The sequence below is a fragment of the Arvicanthis niloticus genome, chromosome 1 (genome assembly GCF_011762505.2).
Source record: "Arvicanthis niloticus isolate mArvNil1 chromosome 1, mArvNil1.pat.X, whole genome shotgun sequence".
NCBI lineage: Eukaryota > Metazoa > Chordata > Mammalia > Rodentia > Muridae > Arvicanthis > Arvicanthis niloticus.
Genome location: NC_047658.1, coordinates 125,711,987 through 125,737,106, shown reverse-complemented (window position 1 = coordinate 125,737,106; position 25,120 = coordinate 125,711,987). Strand labels below are relative to the sequence as shown.

Sequence of the window (25,120 nt, the reverse complement as noted above, 5' to 3'; positions counted from 1 at the left end):
CCAGTTGTAGCTGGATTGGCTCCTAGGTGCCTGGCCAAGGCATGAGAGAGTACATACTTTTCAGTTACCCTCTTAAGGTAGATAATGAAATTCAGCAGTGGTTATTTATAGTTCGTTAGTGTATGGTGACAATAAATTATCCCTTATTCTGTTGACATGCTGGATTTTTAAAACCTATCTATGGTACTTACACTGGTGCCCAGTATCTTCTATCCCTATATTCCTCCTTTTGTACCCTCTTGGTTACTACTCTGGGGATGAGTGTTTCCCTTCCAACAGGCAGCAGACCAAACTGTTCTTTATTCAATACTGTCCTCACAAGTGGGTCATTCTCCTATGTGCTCACTATTCAGTAATCTACAATGGCCCTCTCGTTCTTTAGCACTGCAGCGACAACACACATCCTTGCCAGTCAGACATGAATATCGAAGGAGCCTGGAAGAGAGGCTACACGGGGAAGAACATCGTGGTGACTATCCTGGATGATGGCATCGAGAGAACCCACCCCGATCTGATGCAAAACTATGTGAGTGTTTGCTGTGGTCCCCAGTCCTCCCTCCTTGGAAGCAGGGCACTCCTGTTGGGATGGTCCGGGGGTAGGAGAGCTGCTGGCAAGTGTGGTGGGAGATATGGTGGGCTCTGTGCGTTTTTCCTTCCTTGGGAAAGGTGAGCTCTTACAGCACAAGGATCATGAGATAATATTTCTCTCTCTGATTCCCCATGCCTTTGATGGGATGGCCTTCAAAAGGAGAGCCATTAGGTATTAAAAACCCTTCCACCAACACCATCTGTTATCAACCACTTCTACTTTTCTGAATAATTCTGCCAGGCAGCATACAGTCTTTTGTGGAAAAGTTCAGACTGAAAACTTTTCTCTAGTTATTCTTCCATTTTTTTTTCTTCCCTATGTCTTTTTTTAAATTATTTTTTTTAAATTGAGATTATTATATAATTACATTACCTACCCTTTCCCTTTCCTTCTGCAAACTTCCCATGTAACCCACCCTGCTCTCTTTCAAAGCCATGACCTCTTTTTTTCACTGATTGTTGTTACATATGTACATGTATATGTATATACGTATCTCTAAAATTACAAATACAACTTGCTCAGTCTGTATAATGTTACACATATATATGCTTTCAGTGCTAAGGATTTAGTATTAGATAAGTAATTGGTGTGTTCTTCCTTAAGGAAGACTATTTCTGTAGCTGATGGCATTCCTTAGAGCCTGTAGTTCTTTGTGTAGAATGAAGACCTGTGAACTTACCCAGTCTACTTTGGTGTATCTATTGTTGTCCTTGTTCAGCTCCTGCTAATGCAGCTATGTTAATGAGAGTTTATGGTGTAGCTTCTCACATTACTAGGAGACAGTCTCACAGTAATCCTGATCAACTCCCTGATCCTTTGGTTCTTACAATATCTCTGCCTCCTCTGCCCCAGTGTTGCCTGAATGTTTCCTGAGCCCAAAGTGTAGATGTCATTTTATAGATGTGCTCACTGAGACCAGGCTCCACATTTCTGCATTTTGATTGGTTGTGATTTTCTGTAATGGTCTCTATCCATTGCAAAGAGGCCCACTTCTTGTTTGCCTCCTGGTACTAAATATCCATCCATCCCTTCCTTCCTTGAGATGAAGCTGAGGATTCCTTTAGCCTGTTTTGAATAGGAGTCAGTGGTTAACCTCACCTGTGGCCGAGCACATTCAGATGAATGTCTGCCTCTTTGCAGCATATAGCGTAAAGCCTCGCTCCCTTCAGATATAGGTGAAGTAACTAAAGTCTGGAGATTGAAGTCGGTTTTTCTGGGTGAGATATGAGATCATAACTCTAGTTGTAGAAAGGACATCTGTCTTGTCACATGCCAGGAGGGTTCTCTGTGGATGCTTCTACCTGCTGCAGACTGGGCTTCAGTAAGTGAAATTCATATCTACCTAATTATGATGGCAATTTTTGCCTCTGTTATGTATTCATTCTGAGAGAACATTCTGTAGGATTCTGTTCAGTTATCAATGAAGCTGCTATCCTAATTCTTACTTGGTGTCTACGAAAAGCATTCTCTATTATTCAGACCAAAGACTTGAACTTCTGTCTGATTTGTTTCATGTTCAGATAAACTACAGAGTAGTCTATTTGATGCCTCTGTTTCTTGTGAGTAAGACTGTTAAGGTGTATTTGAGTCAATCATTCCAAAGTACTTCTAGCCCTTACAGCCAGTAAGAGGAAACAGGGCGCCTTTGTGCAGAAAGACAAACCTAACACCGTTATGTGTATCATGTGTTGTGCTTAATTCTACAAAACATTTCAAACTCTGCAGCCTAAACTGTATTTTCAGAATCACAAGAATTCAGTAAAGACTGGGAGCAAAGATAATATTAGCTTTTATTAACATCAGGCATAGAAGCAATCATGACGCATAGGGGAATTAATAATACTCTGGAATAGGCGAAGTGCAGAAATAAAAAATTAAACTGTGGAGGTGACCCTGTGAGTTCTCTGTAGTATTCGGGAGCTTTTTGACTAACCAGTTTTGAAAGCAAACAAATAAATCTAACTCTGGCTTCAGAGGTTCTGTTTTCTCATTTTAAACCTTAGCATAGGACATCTTTGTTCATCATTTGGTCTGTTTTCGGAGCTTTAGGATAATAGTAGGAGTCTGACTTGAAGGCTTTTATGGAATAGAAATTATGCCTGAGACAAGACTAATGTTGTGTAATACAGATCCCAGGAAAGCTGATAGAATAAACATCTAATGTCTTAGCTGGCTTGTCACTTATGCGAGAATAATTGCTTTTTCTTCTAAAAAAATTCACTAAAATATGATAAAGATTACTGCAAGCTCAGTATATATATAATGCTTCTAGATATTAGGAAAGTGCTTAGAAAATGCAGAATTCGGGGCATCTCTGCAAGATAAGTATCTCATAAACTGGGTCACTCTGGGTAAGAAAGGGAAAACCATTTGGTCTTTACAGACTATATCGCCATAAAGGAATAATACAGCAATGATTTTTATTGAACCAGCAGTCTCTTCCTAAGGTGTCTGACATTAGTGAACCATGAGTATATTCATTAACCTAATTACTTTCTTGCAGAAATGCATTTAAGAACGCAGGCGCTTGTGAGGTATCTCTAACTACAGTCTGTTTCCCCTCTCTTCTTCATGGTCATAGGATGCTCTGGCAAGTTGCGATGTGAATGGGAATGACTTGGACCCGATGCCTCGTTATGATGCAAGCAATGAGAACAAGTAAGATTCAGAGGCGGGCTGGCATGTGGCTGACTGGGAGCTCTGCTCTCTGCTTATGCTGAGGGAAGTCTTCTCTTCAAAACTCTTGGTAACAAATGGTATTTAAATCACAACAGGAAAAACAGGTATCTTTTTACTGAAGTTTCTAAACAAGGAACTGGAGTTGCCTATATAGGAAAAAGTAGCTGCTAGCAGAGCCCTGGGGGATGGCTCAGCATCTCCAAATCTTAGAGATGGAAGTGTAAAGATGTTACCTCCTAAGATAATTAGTCCATAACACATTTTAGAGATAAGTGTGCTGCGGGAGGGAGGGGGAGGGTGGAGAGAGAGGGAACAAAACAAGAGTAATTCCCAAAGTTTCACTTACTGTTAAATCCAACATATATGTTTGGACATTGGAGTTTCGATCACAGATTGGGTTTTATACCAGGGCACACATTCAAAGCATTATTGCCAGTCATCGGCTGCATTCTCTGTCCTATCCCACTTCCTAATGAAGAGGCCCAATGTCTCTCCCCACTTAGTATGGTAATTTTTAGCTAATAAAAATGAAAATGAAGACCTGTTGGATAGCAGAATCTTTATCATTCAGTGGGTAAGTGACAGTGGTTTTTCCTGCCTACAAAGATCATCACCAGATATGCTTGGTCACTACACCACATTAGTAAATCTCTTTTTTCCCATACTTCAAAACTTTCCTGAAAAAATGTTAAAATTTAGAAAATGTCATGTGACTTTTTCTTAGCATGTTTGAGTTGGGGGCCACAGAAATGCAAAGAGGACTGCTTTGGTCATATATTGGGTGGTATTTGTAATTCACTATTTTCTTTGGGGGAGATTTTTGTTTTGTTTTGTTTTTAAGGGAGATTTTCTTAGGTAGCATTTGGATAAGTAAGTCAAAAAGCTCGGATAAAATCAAACGACCCAGAAAAACTTTCTATTGCTTTTTTCATCTACAAAGACATTTCAATGAGAAGTTGTAGAAATATGCCATTTGTTAATATCAACAATAAAATGTATATGACAAATAGGGTCTCTGGTGAAAACAGAAATGCATAAATTGATATAAGTAGAATTTACTAGAACTTCCTTCCAAACAAAAAGAGAAGGAAACTAAGTTATAGCTCGTAGACTTTTTTTAGACATGATCTTTATTGCCTAGATGATAATGTTCCATGAACCTCACATAAGCTGTAAGAATTTTAGGCAACATGAACTGATTATATTTTCTTAGCCCAATTATAAGCCAGTGTGAAATGAATCATTTAATATTCAAGGATGTACTCTTGTGGTATGAGGGTGGAGATATGAGAAATATCTGCCCTTTAGTGTTTGCTTTAAATTTAAAATATGTCTAAAATAATCCTTAAAACAAAAAAACAATATACTGCTAGTACCTCTCCATACCCTGTTCTGCTGTCATGTAGCATAGGCATTCCCAAGAATTCAACAGCACTTGGAAGAATCCCAAACACAGAGAAAGGACAGACTCGACATCCTTAGCATTCACAAATGTCGTTGGCCATGCTACGCATGCGGTAGGGATATCATTAAATGGTAGCCTAGTTTCGGATGCGTTAAAGAGATGAATGTATCAAAACTCTAATAAGGTGGTTCTTTGCCTTGGAACGAACCTGAGGTGTACTTATTTCTCTTGCAAGCACAAATATCCCCATTTACGCTCACACTCTACATGCAAGAAAACAATAAATGCTAAAACCCAGAGGAGAAAACAGAACAGCAACAGTGAGGGAAAGTACAAAACAGAGGGCTAAGCAGAAAGAAAAGTGTGCAAGAAGGCCCCCATGTGACTGTGAAATGAAAGGAAGGCCACCTGAGAGCAGGCAGAAGCTGAAGGGCCACTGGTGTGACCACGTGTGGCACATTATGTCCTAAGATGGGCGCTGCGTGTTTATGTGCTCCTACATATTCAGTTTCTCTGATGTGTTTTGTCTTGTTTAGTGTAATTCCCATAGAGATTCTAGGAGAGAATGGCACATAAATAAATGCCAATTCCACACATGCTCAGCATAGTCCCTAATGCATCAATCACGCTGAAAATGTCTGTTTGTCAAAACGAGTATTACAGCAAAGCTGACTGTAATATGCCTATTTGCTACATTCATCACATAAATGTTTGTGGAGAGAAAAGAGGAATGGAAAATGTAAAATGTCTAGCTAGATCAGGTTAATGCCCAGTGTCCTCCTTTAGGATGTGAATGTACAGATATGCTATAGGTAAGAATGAAAGACCAATGGGTTAAGCCCTGTAGCTAATTATGTCTACAATTGATTCCTTAGCTAGTTATATTGAAATCTACCTGCAGTAACTTTTTGCCTTGAAATGGAGTGGTGATGGTGACCATTATCAAGGGGTGTGTGCTATAACAATGTGGACCCAGTGTGTCTGTATGTAAAACAGCTAGTTCTTTGAGTATTAGTCTCACTGGTGATTTGCAGACTTTTTTTTCTTCTTCTTCTTCTTCTTCTTCTTCTTCTTCTTCTTCTTCTTCTTCTTCTTCTTCTTCTTCTTCTTCTTCTTCTTCTTCTTTTTATTGGATATTATATTTACATTTCAGATTTTATCCCCTTACTCCATTCCCCCCACCACCCAAGAACCCCCTATCCCATCCCCCCTCCTGCTTCTATAAGGATGTGCCCCCCCACCTACCCCCCACTTCCACTTTCTCACCCTCAAATCGCCCCCCCCACTTGCTGTTCAGCCTTCATGAGACCAAGGGTCTCCTCTCCTACCTATGCCCAACAAGGCCATCCTCCCCTACATATGCAGGTGTTTTGTTTCTTCAAGACAGGGTTTCTCTGTGTAGCCTTGGCTGTCCTGGCATTCACTCTGTAGACCAGGCTGGCCTAGAACTCAGAGATCTACCTGCCTCTGCCTTCCAAGTGCTAGGATTAAAGACATTATGTCAACATCACCAAGCTCTATTCTTTTAAACCTATATGCTTAGATATAGTAGTGAAATAATATAGATTGCTAATGGGTTGAATCTGGAGACTTGCTTTTAAACTTGGCCATTCTCCAGGACTTTTGTTCACGAATCACTGGGGTATTGTTCCTTCTGGAGTGCTCCAGTGTATCCCAATTTGACCCATTCAAAGACAGGGTCACTTCACTTCATTGATTGTAATGGGAGTTTGATTGATGGATGATACCTGCTTTGTTCAGGATGTATGCCAATAGTTGCAGCCTTATAAAAAAGTTTTTGGTTGAAATAGAATTACACCCCTTCCCTCTCCCCTTTCTCCCTCCAGCCCCTTCAAGATTCCTTCCTTGCACCCCTCCCATATAACCACCCACTTTCAACTTGATAACTTCTTTAGATTATTATTGTTCTGCCTGCCTGCGTGTGTGTGTGTGTGTGTGTGTGTGTGTGTGTGTGTGTGTGTGTGTGTGTGTTTGGTTTGTGTGTGCATGTGCATGTGTGTGTGTGTGTTCCCTCTTGGCTAGCTAAGAACATGCATTCTAGCATTTATGGTTAAAATACCTCTGCTCAGTAGACTACATTGTCAGATCCAGTGGATGGATTTGTCTTCAAGCATGGATCCAGGAGTAGGTAATCCTGCTTAGACAGGGGTCTCATCATATCATCACACTGATATGTGTGCTAAAAATAGATTCATAGTTGAGAAGAGATAATGAGACTGGGCTTGCTATGATTAGCTTTGGGTCCAACTACCTTGAACTTTACTCCTGGAAAATAATAATACATGGAAAGTAACATAACTGTATTCACTCTAAAAAATAACAGTACACTATGTAAAATGCTAAACGGCATACTGGGTATTTAGTAACTATAGCTCTTATTACTATAATTATATATTCTATTCACTTTTTAACTCCTTGCAATCAGTTAAAATTAAAATGATCTCAAAGGATGCGTGCATATGAATATTTCAAATCTAACTTGAGTATAAGAAGTTCTATCTCTAGGGTTAAAGGTTGAGCTATAGGCTGTTCGGCCTCTGAGTGCCGGAAGCTTCGGCTTAAACCAGTCCTCAGTGCAACAATGGCTTTGTTAGTTTTACTTTTAAAAATCCTTATTTATTTATGCATTTTATTTTTTAAGAGGGCTGGCATTTTATTAAAGACGTTGGTTCTAACAGCTTTTCTTTTTTTCCCCCTCTTTTATTGGATATAATATTTACATTTCAAATTTTATCCCCTTACCCCGTTCCCCCCACCACCCAGGAACCCGTTATCCCATCCCCCCTCCTCCTGCTTCTATGAGAGTGTGCACCCACCTACCCCCCACTCCCCCCTCTCCACCCTCAGATTCCGCCCCACACACTCAGTGTTCAGCCTTCATGGGACCAAAGATCTCATCTCCCACCTATGCCCAACAAGGCCATCCTCCCCTACATATACAGCTGGAGTCATGGGTCCCTCCATATGTATTCATTTTAATTACAATAGAATCACATCACTCTCTCCTTTCCTCCCTCCAGTACCTCCCTTGTCCCTGCCCTCAAAACCATAGCCTCCTATTTCTCTGATTCTCATTGTTTTATATATATGTATACACAAATACATAAATACTGCCAGCTGGGTCTGTTTTGTTGTGGTTTCAGGACAGACTACTTTGTGTGGAATAACAATAAGGGAGGGCATCCTTGGAAAGGCTAATTCTCCCTCTGCCAAAAGTCATTGGTTGCCTGTATCATTGGCTAGGGGGCAGGATTCTGAGAACTTTTTCTCCTTCCATGTTAACATGTCCACTGATATTACTATTGTTCTGCAGCCATTTCTAGGAGAGCCTGTTTCACAGTGGACTTTCTGGAATTCTGATTCTTTCGGTCTTTCTGCATCTCACCCCCTTTTTCTAGTGTTCCCTGAGCCATAGCTGCGGAGTATGTGATATAGATGGATCCGGTGGGGCCTGGTTTCCCTTGGTTAGTTTATGTCTGAATTGTGTCAAATTGTGATTGTCTGTGATAGTCTCCATTGGCTGTAAAGAGAAGGTGCCTTGATGAGTAGTGTATGCGAGTGATTTTACATGAGAAATATAAAAACAGAGGAGGGCATTCACTGGGGTTGGGGAAGAAAGGTCAATATAAAAGTAGAAGGAGGGAAAAGGGACAAATAATACAATGGTTGTTTTAGTAAAGCCTTAAGAATTATTATTTTATAATTACCCCCAAATTGTATACATATAAGTGTATGTATGTTATGTGTATAATTATATATATATATATATATATATATATATATATATATATGTATATGTATATGTATATGTATATGTATATGTATATGTATATATATATATATATCTTGGCTGGCAGTGCTCCCCATAATAACCATTTGTGGGACTAACACAAATCCCAGATACAAGAAACCTCCATTAGAATAGTTGGTCAGGGTAATCCAAGTGACTTCCAAAACAGTATAGATTAGTGATGTAACCTTTGGTTGCCACTCAGATGTTGAAAGAAAGCTCCTATTGGTGAACACACCACACCCTTGGGATCCAGCACTCAGATATTCTAGATGGATCTAACCTGAAAGCCTCCGTTCTGCAGTCCAGTTTCAATGGTAGCAGAAAATACTACACAAGCTGACAAGCAAGGGAAGCAATTAATTGGATATAAGATCATTAAGGAGAGAAGTTTCAATTTTAAGAAAGTCAGAATACGGAAGTTGAGGCATATGCTATACTGATCACCTTGTATGATCGGACTGATTGGTTTGGCAGTGTATTTAGAATTCCCTAGTACTTAGCTGCATTTGTTCATTTTTTAATGATTATTTGTCCAAACTACACGGCTAACTATGGTGATGAAATTTATATTGATTGTTAGTAGATTGAATTGGGAATGGACTTCATAGGGAACCAATGGCTCAAGGGTTATCAGTATCAATAGAATATAACCCAAAATGTATGCAAACCCTAGCTTAGACTTACATGATTATGACTGGTGCCAAAGCTTTGAAGTGAAGGAGGTCACCTCAGAAGTACAAAGCTATGTAATTCATTTTTTCTCACCGTTCTTTCAGTGCCCAAATAGTGACATGTTGAATCTGTGTTATTGATGATAAAGAAATAACATCATAAGCAGAGATTAGAAACATCTGCCTTCTGCTCCCAATTTGCGTAGTCATTGTGGCTTGTATTGCTATGGACTTAAAACAGAGTGCCTCCCTACAAATGACAGTCTCACAGTCTCCTGGCATTTCATCTATCTACTCCTATTTCAGTAAATGAATTATTGATGACTGAGTTAGAGCAACCCTTACCTAGGTTGCCTCCTGTTAAATGGTCTCTCTGCTTAAGCCATGGCAATGTGTGTGACAGAAGATGATATCATTGTATCATATTGCGTGTGTGATGTGTGGCTTCAGAATCCAATTGCTCTGCAAAAGAAACCAACCTAGAAGTTAAGATTCATTTTCTTAAATGAATAGGGCTTTTTAAATTTTCTTTTATTATCTCTTATTTTTGAGACTTAACCAAAGAAAATGGACATACATTTCCTTTAGTTCTTTAATCTTTCACACATTTTTTGTGGTTTTAATAATGTTAATATGGTAGAGAAACCAATGTGTGTGTGGCTCTCCATTTCTTAGTTCTGCACAGCTGTTGCCACGAGATAGTATTCTAATGCAAAAGCCAATGCATTTAGATATAGGAGAAATATAGTAGCTCAGTGCTAGACTAAAAAACCCCACAATATAAGATCTGTGACCATACCAAGTTGAAGCATTAGTAATTCTTTGTACCATAAATTTAACCAAAGTATTAGTTATCTATAATTTAGGAGAACAGATAAAACTTACCAAAGAAGAGGAGGGTTGTCACCAATGTTTAAATTGCCTTTCAACATAGTTTCTAATATATTCCTCTAATATTTTCAAGATAACAGTTCCATCTAGTAGTTGCTTGGTCTCTGAGTATCAAATAAATTCATGCATAATAACATTGACTGCGAATACAATTCCTAGAGTCTTCACACTAAGAGTATTTTACACTTTCCATATACAGCTGCTGTAGTCTGTTTAAGCTGCTGTAACAGCATGTCTTAGATTAGATAATCTACAAATAAAAAGGGTAGAAAAAAAGAACAGAGAAGAAATTTAATGCGCAGATTTTAGAGAATGGATAGTCTAAGATCAAGGAAATAGTGGACTTAGTGTCTGCAGCAGGTCCCTTTCCTAAGAAAAGGCATTTTCTGTGTGTGTTGACATTGCCAAAGGGACAAGCAGACCCCTTTGAGCAAGTTTCATAAGGGCACTAATATTAATTGCTGGGACACTCATCTCTGAAGACCTTAAATGCTTTCAGATGGCTGTAGGAGAGACCTCCCAGAAACTGCTTGTTCTGGCTCAGTATTTAGCACTGTTGACTCCCTGACCCCTGTCTGTTTCTGTGTATGTCCTTTGAGTGAACTGCTTTAGCCAGTATAAAAGAGTTCTGGGGGTAGACCTGTAACTGACACAGGTGTATATCTGTTCTTTATTTAACTTGCTGTCTTGTAGAGCAAAAGGGAAAGATGTTCAAATACATCTGAGGACAAAAGTAATTAAATGTATGAGAGTCATTTAAATGGCTGTTTATTCTTTAATGAAGGTTGAACAAATATGAAAAGTGGTTATCTACCCTCAAATTCCTATAGAGCTGCTACCTGAAGTATAAATATTCATCTTCATAAAAATTACATTCATTATTCCGGGGCTTGTAGTCATGCTAATGCAACCTTCAAACTCTTGTTCTGCTCTTTGTCAATTTCACTATTTTCTCCTCTAGGATTTGGTGACTTACTGTCTTGGGACCCTCAGTAACAGTTTTGATAAGGCGTTTTGTTGATGGTACAGGTTTAAATGAAGTTTGGGTGTAATTTATGCAAACACCATGTACTGTTGACATGAATAATTAATAGTTGCTTAAATTTAAATGTCTTATTTAAAAAACAAACTCACAACTTCCTAGGGCTCTAAAGCAGATGGAAATTTTACTATGGGAAGAGTTAAGTATCCTTTTTAAATAATGAATTAAGCATTTGGTAAGGTTTCCAGACAGGTATATTTATTTATCGTTCTGTCTTAATCTCTTCCAGCCTCCTCCTTCGCATGCCTATATTTTGTTTTTTCCTTCCACCCAGAAATATGTATGATCATAGAGCATGAAGACCTTGTGAGGTGAGAGGTAGGAGGGTCTTGGTGGCCTTACTAAGAATTAGCAAAGGGTCCAAGAACTCTCAAAGTGGATTAGCTGGCAAATTTCATGAGAGATTCTGAAGAAAAAGATCAGCTGAGGAGAGACAAACTCTTTTTTTCATTATTATATGACCTATACATCATTATTGTATGACCTGTACAACTAACAGGATCAAGAATATGCTCAAAGAGTTTTGCAGAATCATCCTGAGTGAGGTAACCCAGACCCAGAAAGACATGCATGAGATATACGTACTGAGAATTGGATAATAGCCATAAAGTAGAGGATGCCCAGGCTACATTCCGCAGTCCTGCAGAATAGTCGCTTTAAGATTGCTGAAATCATTAAGATGGCTGCATTTTAATTTTTATCATATTCTCCTATGTTAAAGGACTCAAGTTAGAATTTTGCCATTATAAGGTAATAACGGTGCTATATTTTGAATTGTGTATTAATTCTGTTACAACAGAAGCTTCCTATTTCCTGTGGGTTAGATATTAATAAATATACATTTAGTTATCAGAAGGTCTCTCAGCAAAGAAGACTGGACAATAGAGAACAAAAACATCCTGCTTTGACAGCATGCTTAGGTACCAACCAACCCATAGCCCATTGCCTCTAAATCTGTGACCTTGGAGGAACAGCCTTCTAAGACTTTCCCTGTATTGCAGTTCATCTTAAACTAGAAATAGCCTATATATCTACCATGTTACATTTGGTTGTATTTGGTTACCATGTAAACATAAACTAATAAAAATAGCACCTTTGCATTATATCTATTCACTGTCCACAGCATCTCACGTTCAGCCAAGTGTGCCCATCCCATCGTTACCGAGTGACAGGCTGGCTTTGAGCTCATTTGTTCTCACAGGTGTATTTACTCACATAGCTTAATTAGTCAGTAGGGGAGACGCTGATGTCTAGGTTGATCACAACCTCACAGATTTGTCATGACCAGAATGTAGCACTGTGTTCACTGAGAACTTGGTACCCAAAGTTCTGCTTCTTCAGAGAAAAGGAGCTAAGATCTCTGCTATCACATGGATCACTGTGGCTTGGAATAAGGGGCAAAGGTCATTTATTTCAATAAATGATTGTGTAGAACTGGCCCCGCAATTCTATTTATTCAGTTGAAATAAATAAATAAAGGGAACTCTAGTGAGGCCATAGGATATTTAGTTAGAGGTTATAGAGAGTTAACTATGATAACTTGCAGGCACACAAAAAACAGAAACAGAACTAGAAAAACTGTGTAATTGGGGGGAAGGAAGGAAGGAAGGAGGGAAGGAGGGATGGAGGGAGGGATAGAAAAAATAAGAAATGTAGGCAGGGCAGAAAGTTGGCTGGCTTTAGGGTTGGTCTGATTGAATGGTGAAGCTGGAGCTTGGGTCTGTCAACATTCAAAAACATCTTACTAATACATACTAGCAGCTTTTGAAAGTGAAACTTGAGTACCAGCTGATCACAATTCAAGTAAAAATTTTCTGAAAATGATGTGAACATGCCATATGCATGAATGCTAATATTATTACCGGAGTTTATCTGAAGTAAGTACTTTAGGTCTGGAGAAATGGCTTAGCTATTAAGAGTACTGATAGCTCTTCCAGAGGACCCAGATTTGATTTCCAGCACCCACATGCCTGCTCACAACCATCTGTAACTTCAGTTCCAGGGTATCCAATGTCCTTGTCTTACCTCTTTGGGTATCAAGCACATGGTGCACAGACATACATCTATATACATAAAACTTAAATATTAATATTTGAAAGTAAGTACCAAAATAAAATGTCAGCCTAATTCCCAGAGGCCACTGGGATGATTTTTACATTGCTCTATTTGGAGAGCAGACACTGAGGCTGGAGTCGCATGAAGTAAAAGTCACTGACCCAGTGTTTTTGCCTTTGGGTGAAGAACTTTATGAGTGCCTTGGAAATGTGGGCTGTGAGTGAAGGATTCTCTGTAAAAGACTTAGCCCAAGGAGCATCTGGTAATGATATCTTAGGGACATATTCTCCTTCAGAGAATACTACAAGTTTCCTTCATTGCCTATAAGTCACTGACCAGCTTTCAGGAACAGAGAGCATGACAGGCTCTCTTGCATCCCCTCTTTTTTATTTTTATCCCAAGCTGCCATTGCATGAATCTAAAAGTGACCTTTGTTACAATAGTTTACCTCTTCCTATTTTTGGATACCCGTACTCCATCTGCATATAATTTACATATGCTAGTATATGCATTTGAATTTGCATGAATTACAGATAAAATTCCTTGTGGTGACATCCTGAGCTGAGATTAGCTGACTGTTCCAGGTTTCCTGTGACCTTCTTGCTTTGGGTTGGCATTTTCTCCTTCAGAAGTTCATCCTCATAGGATCACACCCCCTCCCACACCTGTCCCAATTACCAAAAATAGAATTCTCTTTTCTCCCTGGTCCTCCAACTCAGATGTATCAAGTTGTTGTGTATGCCTTCTATCCCTTTCATTTTCCATCCTCCTGATATCATGATCTTCCCAGAGATAACTAGTGTTGTCATCATGCCAAAAGAGAAGCACACAATGGTCTCTTACATTCGACCCTGTCTTGACATCAGTTCCTTGTTACTGATATCATTTGAACCTGAGTGGTTTAAATTGTGACCTGAATGTTAACTTTATAAACTGTCAGAATGTCATAAAGTTTACTGTATTTATGTTTTCCTCTCAGAGTTATGATAGAATGCTTTTAATGTTTACAAAGGAATGGGAAGTATTTGATCTTGGAGTTGAAACAAGCACCTTTGTTTTTTCCTAATTCTCATCTACCTGTCTAATATATCACAACAGGAAAGTGATAGGCAGTGGAGAGGAAGAGATCCGTGAAGTAAGGGACTTGAATTTACTGAAACATAATTCAAACGGAAGCACCAGGCTCCATGTGGGGAACCCTGTCAGAAATAGCTCTAGTAACAATCTTTCATTTCCTTCTGGTCCATGTTGACGTCTACTATGAAGGGGTGGGGCTATCCAGGCTCTCCCATTGGTATTGTAGTTTTTCCCACCCCAGAGATACCTCGGTGATGCTGGCTTCATTTGCTCATAAACTGGATTAAGATCAGTGTGCTTCAGCCTCTGAGGAATGTGGTACTGGTGGCATTATAATAGTAGAACAAAAATGCATATTTATATGCGTGACATTCATATTGTTAAAATCTTTATGGCCCAACATGCAAATAGGAACAGCTATTTGAGAAAGCTGTTTCAAGTTATGTTGATGTTCTTTATTCCTTATCTGTTCATAGCTGCCTTTTTATATATCAATCTATTCCATTTATGTTCTTCCAAAGTTTTGCTTGTTTCTATAAGCTTCTTTGTGAATCTGCACTGTCAAACCTATTTCAATTATAAGGGATACTAAGTCATATTTAATGCATCCTGGTTGAAAGAGAAGACCCATTGCTCTTCATATATCTGTCAAGACTTGCTTTTCCCTTGTCTTTACAGTGATGTTAAGCTATGAAAGAACTTTGTTAAGAATGTTACCCATATCTTAAACTCATAAAATGTTCTGTTTAAAAGATGTATGGGTTTCTTAAATTCATATAGATAGTACATATTTTTACACTTCTAAGGCATATGTTTGAAATGAAAAAAGGAAAAATGCTTTTGGGTGAGGGACGCCCAAGTAATTCCTAGGTAAATTGCATTTTAAAATTGTGCAATACTTCTATACACTGAGAGAATTTATTAAGACATATATACTCTCAAAAAACAGGGGCCTATGCTGAAACATAAGCAAATATCATATGCTGATGTTTGAAGTTAGCTCTGTCACTTTTAATATATACACACTGCTCATTAAATTTTTCTGTGAGCATTTCTGTAGCTCTGATAAGTTTTCTGTGTGATTTGAATGGAGTAGAGGGTAACACCGTATCCTGAAGAAGCTTTCACTGGTTTAGCCATGAACTATTTATTCAGTGAAGGCTAACAAGGTCATTATGTGTTTTTCATGAAAGAAGACAAAGAAAAGAGCAAAGCCTTGGTACTATTTAACAACATTAGTCTGTCCATCATCTCTTAGGTGTATCTCACCTACTCAAGACTAGAAGAGTAGTCTAGGGAGGAAATGCTTTATTGCTTACAAATGGCCTATAGTTTACAAAGCGCTTTTACATATATTCTCATATGTCCAGTAAAAATTCATGTCTCATAGGCAGGCTAGATTCAAAAGTGTGTGTGTGTGTGTGTGTGTGTGTGTCTCCCTCTCTCTGTCTCTTTCTCTGTCTCTCTCTCTGTCTCTCCTCTCTCTCTCTCTCTCTCTCTCTCTCTCTCTCTCTCTCTCTCTCTCTCACACACACACACACACACACACACACACACCAGAATCTCAGTTCTGTTCTATGTGATAAATTTTTTGCTTGTGAATCATGGTAAAGGCCAAAGATTTCTTGGATATGGTTATTGAAAATTTTGGAAACTGCCCATTTCCCATTTCCATACTTCCCTTGCTGTCATCCAGGGTCATGTTACCTGCATTCTAAAACCCAATAGCACCTGCTCCCACCGGCTGGCCATCTCTCCTCAAAATGTCAAATTAGAACTGCTACAAAATCTTATACATTTTGACCAGGGATATGATAATTAAAGGTTGAACATTCTATGGATAGAGCTCTTTTGTGCATGAAATTATTTTATAATTGTATTAAAATTTTGTTAGGCTTTGCGGGTAAAATAAGGTAGACTTGGTAGACTTGGATTTCACCCTGCAAGTGTCTCCTTATATATGCAGATATTCAAAACCCCCATGTCTGAAGTACTTCCTGGTTCTAAGGAATGTGGCTGAGAATGGCATCAGAGGCCAAACGAGTTATCACTCACGTGAGGACTTGTTACTGCACCTTCATTCTCTTTGTCTCCTCTCCTTACCTCTCTCCATCCCCATGTCTGTCTTGCCTCACCATTTTTCTTGATTAAAGATAAGCTCTTTAGCTTATATGTACTGGAGAACTTACAAAACGCTCATCTCTCCCTCGGTGGCGTAGCCCTAACAACTCCGCGCACCCCAGTATCTCTTCAATAAACTACTTTTCCGCCTAACTCAGTCGTTCCAAGATACCAGAATGTAAATATTTTAAGTATTTTCTCTGAAGGAAGTAAAGTGAAAGAAAATGCACATTGTTTATGAAACTGATTCTTGCCCCAAATTCATGTTCCTTGTGTCTCATGAGATATTCTAACTCAGAGCAGCTATTGGGTACAGCTTCTAAACACAGTGTTTATAAGTTAAAGTAACTCATGGAGTAACTGTACTTCAATTATTAAAACAAATGTACTGCTTATGAATAATGGACAATTTTTTAATTTATGAGAAAAATTACAGTTCAGTTATGAGAACTTAATGCTTATTTTGTAGCATGCTGTTTCTTTCTGAAAAGAATGTCTGTAAACCTACTAAGACCATGTCACTGCTTTAGTTATAAATGCTTTAGTTTAAAAATGAAACTACTGATATATTTCTACTAATCTTTTATTCAACTAGTATGGTACCACGAAATTGGGTAGAATGTGACTTAGAAAACATAGGCTTTCCAAACATGCTTTCTTGGACGTATTTTGATAGGCCTCAGATTGCTGAAGTTTAGATGGAGTGGGTGTGACTTATTCTTTCTCAGCCAAACTATTTTTTCAAAAAAAAAAAAAAAAAAAAGACCATATTTTAGGAACCTATTTTAAAGCCTCTATTTTATAGAGAAATTCATCATTTTAGAATTGAACTTGAAATGAAAGGTTTCCTTATACAATGAATAAATAAATTATCAACTCAGAGTTAGCAGCCCTAGCAGTGTGCTGTAGAGGAATTGTACTGCAAAGTACAGCGAGAGACTGTGCAAGTGTTAGCATTTGACCACTATCGTGAAAAATGACTGGTCAGAGCAAATTAGTACTGAGACCATGTCTGTAATTCCCAGGTTTCCCCAGGAAGGCATGGGCTTGCTTAGCTACCAACTGGGTTTCCTTTTCTTATCCTTCTTATTTTTATTTTTATTTTAAGGCAAAGAGACAGAAGTTTCTTTCTTCCCTTGGAGAGTCACCTTTATTTTGAATTCATATTTGAACGGATTTCCCCTCTGTCTTCAGAGTGTTAGTCAGCTTTGTAGTGCTGTAACAGAATACCAGAATGAACCAAATTAGGTGTAGGACAGATCCGTTTACACCGATGGCCCTAAGGTCTCAATCCGTGGTTGCTAGGCCTATTGGGTTTGGTCTGAGGCAAGGCACTGTTTGGTGGCACAATTGTGTGATAGAGGAGTTCTAATCACTTCATGAGGGCCAGGAAGCAGAAAGAATGAGATTCCAATATCTGTTTCAACAGACCACCTCCCATCACGTTAACTCCCTTCCAGTAGTCTCTACCTTGTAAAGGTGCACTACTTCACATTAGTGCCCAAGGCCGATGGCCCATCCTTCAATACACAGCCCGTAGGAACACTTAAGATCCAAAAAGCCGCTTTCTAGTGATCTCCAAGTTCTTTAGGTATATGGACCATCTTCAGTGTCATTTTAGCCTCTCCACCTATGCTCTCTTACATTGCACTCTACATTTAACTAGTTGCCCTTGCCCTATCCACTAAAATGTAACATGTTTCTTTCACACTGTAGACCAGTAAATAGTAGTCACTTGATACATGTGAGTATTCTTGTTCTAGTATGCTTACATGTTCCTGAACATGCTACTAGCTTAGAATGCGCTGGCATTACTACTAACTTAATTTAGTCAGGTGATTTAGTTGAGTACCAAGGTTGGGTATCCCGGCTAATGAGTGGAATCACTGCCTGCTCCTTTTTCACTTCTTGAGAAAATAAGAGAATAAAGAAAGGCAATGACATATAAGAACTTTACATTTGGTGCTAAAAATATAAAACCTATGGCAGATCATTAGTTTAGTCTTGTTCTAATATTTTTGAGTATTGTGCTAAAATATCTTAACTGCCTTTTTATTGTGTTTTTTTGTTCATCTTAAACAACTGTAAATCAGTAAAAGTTTATTAACAGAGAAGGCGTTCCTTGTATATTAAGTACTTATTAATTGCATGGATTTCCCATAGTTTGAATTAAGAAGCTACCCACCCTTGATAGCCAATCTTCTCCATTTTGTTCAGGTTCTTAGCTAGTATCAAGTTAGCATGATCAGGCAGCTGTGATCTTGGGACATCTGTGGATGCAGATATGGAGAGGTAGGCAGTAATGTCTATTCTATGAGAGTATATGCCCAGGAGTAACACTGCTAACAGCTGTGGTTTACTTAGACCGTGTGTGATGGAAGAGCATGAGGTTCTAAGCTCTTTCAGTTTCCAACGTTTCTCTATTACTAATCGTCAGAGTAGTAGTCATAAAAGATGCTGCAGCTCTGCAAGCCCAGGCTGAACCTAAATCCAGCATGAAGAGGGAAGTTGGGCATACAGCTACACTGTAGCAGAGGATCTGTTGGAAATTCTTAATTGCTAGAGAAGGGTTAATCTTCTCTAAGTTGATACATCAACTACATTTGTGAAAAGCTACACATCCAAAAATATTTAGGTAGCATAACTGACCTGATGGTGGAAAATAAGAACCATTAGGAAAGGAGGATCTGTGGGAAGATGGGAGAGGGCATATGATTCAATCATGTTCAACATTCTCAAATAATAAAGTATTAAAAAATAAAATAAGAAATTCACCGTATTTCAGATCCAAAGACAGACTCTCACTTACACTCTGAAAACAAAGAATACAAAGTGCATAGAAAGAAAATGTTAGAAGTCACCTGAGGCTGTGTTTGTTTGTATCGATTGATTTCTATTCTTAGCTAGCTGAAATGAAATTAGGAATTAATTAAGCTTTAATTTTAAACGGTTTTGGTTTCAGGTATGGTGTGCTGGCTTGGCTTTAAGTGAAGGAAGCAGATTGGGGATGTAAGCTTTTAAAAATGTTTTCATTTGAATTGAACCATTGTAATTGCTGATTAGTAGGATTTTAAGGAAATGCATTAATTATCTTACTGTTTTATTTTTGTGTTGACTGAGTTAAAGCAGCATCCATAGTAAAAAGAAACAAGGGGCAGAACAACATCAACTTGACATGTAGCTGTTACTTTAACAATTTATGATTTCAAAAATTGGAAATAATAATTATAAATGACTTTAGTATATGCAAAACTGATAGTACTCAAGGCCCCAACATTTCTACATGTCTCTTACTATTAGAAAGAAATTCGTCTTGATGAGGTTGATTCCTTGTATCCACAGCAGGTGACTAAAAACCAGTTGCAATTCCAGCTCCAAGGGATCAGACACCCTCTTCTAGACCCCATACACACATGTAGGCACATGTACATATACATTAAAATATAAATGTTATTTTTTAAATATGATATAGAGAAAGAAACTCAAAGCTTGTAGGGTTGGTTTTAAGCAAGTCCTAGAAGCTCTGGTCTCTTACCTGCCTTTTATATATAAAACAAAGAGAAAACAGCTGTTTTCAATCTGTTGTGGGATTTATAGATAGTGCATTCCGGATGTTCTGGGTTCCAAAGGCCTACACCCCAAGCAAGAACCTCTGGTATTATAGCTAACGTAAAGGTTTAGCACCAGGAAATCCTAGTAAAAATTTCAGGTTGGCATTACAGATTGGCAATCTGCTGGGAAAAGTATTTCTACCTGCATGAAATCTTTTTATTTTAAATAAGTAATGGTTGAGATGGGGTGGGGCCAGATTATTTTCAATTTTTATTTTAGTTGGGCAGAAGTAAGAGGAATGGGCCTTGCATGTCTCTTAGAAAGTCTGAATGGCCTTAAGAACAATGGCTATTGTCTCTGATTTACCAAGGCTCCTTGTTTCAATGGATTCTCTAATGTTATAGTAGAGTTTTTAAAAAATATGGAACACCCACATTTTTAAAAAATGAAACATCCATAGTTTTTTTAAAAATAAACCTGAATTATTGGATTTGTAATAATTTGTTCTTCAAAGGATAATTAACGGGTGCAAAACCTGTTTTGTAGCTGAGAAGATCTGCAGCCATGAAACTGAGAGAGGCTGTTGGGATAGCCAGGTCTGTGCTAGAGAGAGTAGTCCTCACTCTCAGTACTGAAGGAAGAAGAAATTTTAAAACTGATTACTTCAACATCCTTATTCAAGAATTTGATCTACCTTATTTTCACCAGTTGGTGACTGGTTTCCATGGAAATGGAAATGAAATATGCATTTCTTGTTTTAGATTTTCAGCTGTCCCATGCCAACTGAGAGCTGTAAATGCCATTTGGTTAACAGCAAGGACCCAGAATTCTTCCATTTTAAAGTGGCAGAGGGAGAGGAAAAGAAAATGCTTGCCAAGTAGTTTCACTTCTTTCTCTTTAAAAGTAATACCATTTTATGATTGTCTGAACTATTGACTGATGACTATCAGACATGTGAAGCTAACAATCTCTCTCCTGAGTAGTAGATGTTAACACTTGTCCACCCTTCTCACTGTAGTTTAACTGCATGGGATGGTCTTCCTGATTCCCACCCGCTGTGCCGGGGGTGTGCAGTGGAAACAAAGATCGTCAAAATGTTGAAAGGAGACAGTTTAATGATCCCCATGATTCATGACCTGAGTGGGGAAAAGTCTCATTAAAGGAAGTCAGAGGACTGGAAAAACTCCTTGCTTTTGGTAAAATGTTGGTTAATTTGTCATCAGGATTTTCCATTTCTGAGATCACTGTTCATAACTATTATGTTTTCTAGAGCTCTTCCATAGAAACAAGAACGTAGAATATTAGAAATAAGTGCTTTAACATAAGATGGCTAAGCATCAGAACAATTAGATTTTTGTCTTGCTTTATGACTCATTAACAGTTGATTCAGTATGAATACTCTAATAAAACTGTATTACCATTAATGTATAATGCTTCTTTTAAATTTGTTTATGTACTAGAGTACAAAGTAATGCAAGTCTAGTTCCTAAATATTCCCAGCACAAGTCTGTGAACATGCATCTTCTCAAAAAGGTTATAAAGGAGTTTCTCTATGTATCCATGTCTTCCTTTAATGAAGAAAACTATAGACAATTGCTGTCAGACGTTGGCTTTCTCTATGTCTTTTAAGTGTGGTCTCACACCTGGCTAAGCAGTGTGTCAAACAAGATCCTTATCACTGGATGGAGTGAATTGCATGCACACTCTGGGGAAAATCTTAAATGACTGCATGTCATTTAGGATCTGCTGCTGTCCGTTACCACATTGTGTTTATGAGAACTGTCACTTTGGAAACTGGTTTTGGTGCAGAAAGTTGATGCCTCGTAGTGACTGGAGTAAAGAGGCATTTAAGTTGTGGCTAGAGACTTGCATAGAGTTTCTTAGATAGATCAAAAGAGCAAGCCAGTGGTCATCACAAGGGTGATTTGACACATGGTTGTTTCTATGTTTTCAAGAGAGAGCAACAAGTCGCTCATCTTAAGCCACAGCCTGCCTAGTTTGATGAGTCACTGCAGCAATGATCGAGTGTAATGTGACCAGCAACATCTCTAATCAAAATGGTAAAGCTAATCATGTCTGATATAATCCACAGGCCAGGAGTGGCTCTCACCTCAGGCAAGCAGAGCAGCGACTGATCCATTCAGCTCTGACTCTAATAAACTGCTTTGATCCAGTCTGTAGAGGATACATCCAGGAACCTGCTTCAATCGGCATTTGATCCAATCAGTGCTGGGATCCATTCTGTGGTTGATACAATTATTGGCTGATTGAGTCACCTCTTAGTTTAACTGGAGCTTTGGTGAGATCAGCAGTTGATCCACCTAGGACAGGATTCAAAACAGTATTTTTGTTTTAATCAGAAGCTGACCAATTCTATGATGTAATCAATACCCAGTCTAATCAGGTCAGTCTTCGATCCAGTCATTAGCTGATTCAAAGGAAGGAATCCACGGGAAATTGAAGCCCGAATCAGTGCTTAGATGTGTAAGCAGCACTTTATTTGAACAATAAGAGTGAGATTATGAATCTGCATGCAGTATATTATCTAATAGCATGTAGTCATTGGCATTCTTACATCAGCCAAAAATGAATCATGCTTGTAGTTTTTCTGAAATACCATGAAATGTGAATTTTAGTAGGGTCATAAGCAGATTCAGCTTGTGAAACTCTTTATCGGCTCTTCCAAGGACCATTTGGAACTGTTTCATTGACAAAGCCTTCTCAAGGCCACAGCCATAGTGCCAGTTTCGCTGACCTCCCTCCCTTATTTCTACTAAGCTCTCCTTCTGAGTCCCCTTTCAACAATAGCTTTGTTTGTGTTTACCAGATACTGTGTTACTCATGTAGGACATGCCATGACTTGTGAAAACTCATTAAGCATTTTGATTGGCTTGCTTTGCCTTGTGTTGATTGTATGCTCACGAAGATGTGAAGGTACACACTAGGAAGGAAAAGGATGCTGGAGTCAGCACCAGCTTCTCAAGTGAATGTTCTTCTCTCTTGTTTTTTTTTTTTTTTTAATTTTCACCCTTGATGAGAAATCGAACCCAGTCTCTCACATATGCTAAGCTCTGACTCTGTCATTGAGCCTAGTAGTATAAATCTTGAAAGGATCTTTCTCATTTAGAAACCCCAGTAATTATGGTACCATAAGAGCTTCAGGGCACAGCCTGAGAGTACTTGTCTCAGGAAAGGTCTGAAATCACCATTGCATTGTTCTGACCCTGACAAGTATGGACAAGCCAGGGGACACATGCATATTCTACCCTGAATATGTTTGTTTTATTGTTGTGGAAACCTTAGGACTTGATTTCAGGAGATCTGAATTCAAGATCTGTCAGTACAAATTAGTTGTATTAGCTTAGGGTCGTCCCTTAACACATAAAAATCAGTTTCCATATTTATAATTTGGAGATAAAATACATATAGTGTAAGATCATTGTGGAAACCAAATAAAATTAAATATGAGGGATTAGAAGAAACAATCTGATAAATAATATTTAAGGCATTTTACTGCCCTCATTGGTTTTCAATGTGTAAATTATAAATTGTATATTGTATTAAGTATTCTTTGTGTGGGTGCGTGTGTATACATGTATTTGTATGTATGTGAACATATAATATATGTACACGTTTGTGGAAGAAAGGTATACAGACTTACACAAGCTTACTGAGATCAGAATAACAGTGCTCTATCATGTTCTACCTGTTTTCTGGTTTATTTGTTTGTTTTTGTGAGGCAGAGTCTCTCTGAAATAGGCTCAGATGTTCTCTATGAGGCTGAAAACCACCAAGCCCCAGGGACCCTGCAGTCTTCACTAACTACAGCTGGAGTAGAGGTGTGCACTGCCACCACCTGACTTGTTGAGTGCTTCTGGGGTCTGAACCTCAGCCCTCATGATTGTTTTCTCCAGCCACAGACATTGATATTTTAATGGCTATGCAGAGCATTCACTATAGTGAAGAAACTGTGTAAATCTGTATTCAGCATCAATTAAAGAGACATTTAAAAAGGTAGAAGTGTGTATGGTTTGGGGCCCTAAGAAGACTGATTTTACTTCCACCATGCCTGGAAAACAAAGACTTTAACTGGGCTGATGATCATGTAGCCGAGGATGATTTTCATATTTTCAGAAGGCAAAGAGAAAGAAAAGCAAGTGCCAAACCTTCCTGTTGCTACATAAAGCCAGTCTCATTACAATGTTTACCAATTCATGTCCTTACACACATGCACACACCGTCATAATCAACGCCTATCCCATATGCTATTTTTACGTGAAAATGCTATGTGCTGTATACATTAAATTGCAAAATTGACGATTAGGAATTTAAAAAATTTTTAAGGATGTTTGTCCTACCTGTTGGGTTAGTTCTTCTGTAATGTAAAAACCTTCTAGTGTGTGTGTGTGTGAAAATAACATGAACATCGCAGGACCAGAGCTGGGATCAGGGCTGGTGCTCTTCTGGTGTCACTTGGCTGGAAAAAGTGCATGATATCTGAGTGAATAATTAGAGGCACTTGGGTGGGATGGTCTGTCTGTCTGTCTGTCTGTGTCTTAGCTTTGCTTTAACTTTTGTCCAGATTGAAAGAGGACTTTGGTACTCCTCAGACATGAAGTGCCTGAAGTGTCTTGCAGAAAGGAATTTGATGAACACAAACAGAACCCTTAGACTACAACTCAAAGCCACTGCTAATCATATTTCAGATAAATAGGAATATACCATAGTCACATGCTTTCATTGCTGACTGCTTGGAAAGTTAAGACTTGTGTCCTCAGTAGTTGGACAGTTTACCTGTGATCAGCAAGCAACTTCCAGCCAAGTAAAATCAGGCATTTATAACGCCACCATCATCACCAGCTCTTAGCAGAATTTGAACAAAGGTATTTTCAGCCTACATTACAGTAAGTATTGAATGATTTATTTATCTAACTATTGAAGTAAAAACTAAAAGAAGTAGGTCTATTAAATATATTATTAAACTATTCCAAGTGTCTACATTATTTTTTAAGATTTCTTGGCCAAGAGTAGCCACTGATACTACAGTATGTCACCTGTATCGTTCTCACCTTTGAACCCTTTGTGACAAACACACCCTTCAGTACTTGTTTGGTTCTCACTACCAAAGGAGTGATTCAGAAAAATTAATTAGACAGAAACCAAGGGAGTAGTTTCATTTGTTTCAGTTACATTATTACAGCAGTAACCGTAAACTGCTAATGGG

General features: G+C 38.4%; 1 protein-coding gene across 3 annotated transcripts in view; it reads left to right on the top strand.

Annotated features, from left to right (window-relative positions):
• The window catches only part of Pcsk5 (proprotein convertase subtilisin/kexin type 5), a 411,165-nt gene that overhangs the window by 121,839 nt on the left and 264,206 nt on the right, over window positions 1–25,120 (top strand). For all 3 annotated transcript variants that reach the window (XM_076918285.1, XM_034512925.2, XM_034512945.2), the window contains exons 4-5: window positions 383–526; window positions 3,171–3,247. In XM_076918285.1, coding sequence (XP_076774400.1) covers window positions 383–526; window positions 3,171–3,247 — 221 coding nt within the window. The remainder of the gene's footprint in view (window positions 1–382; window positions 527–3,170; window positions 3,248–25,120) is intronic.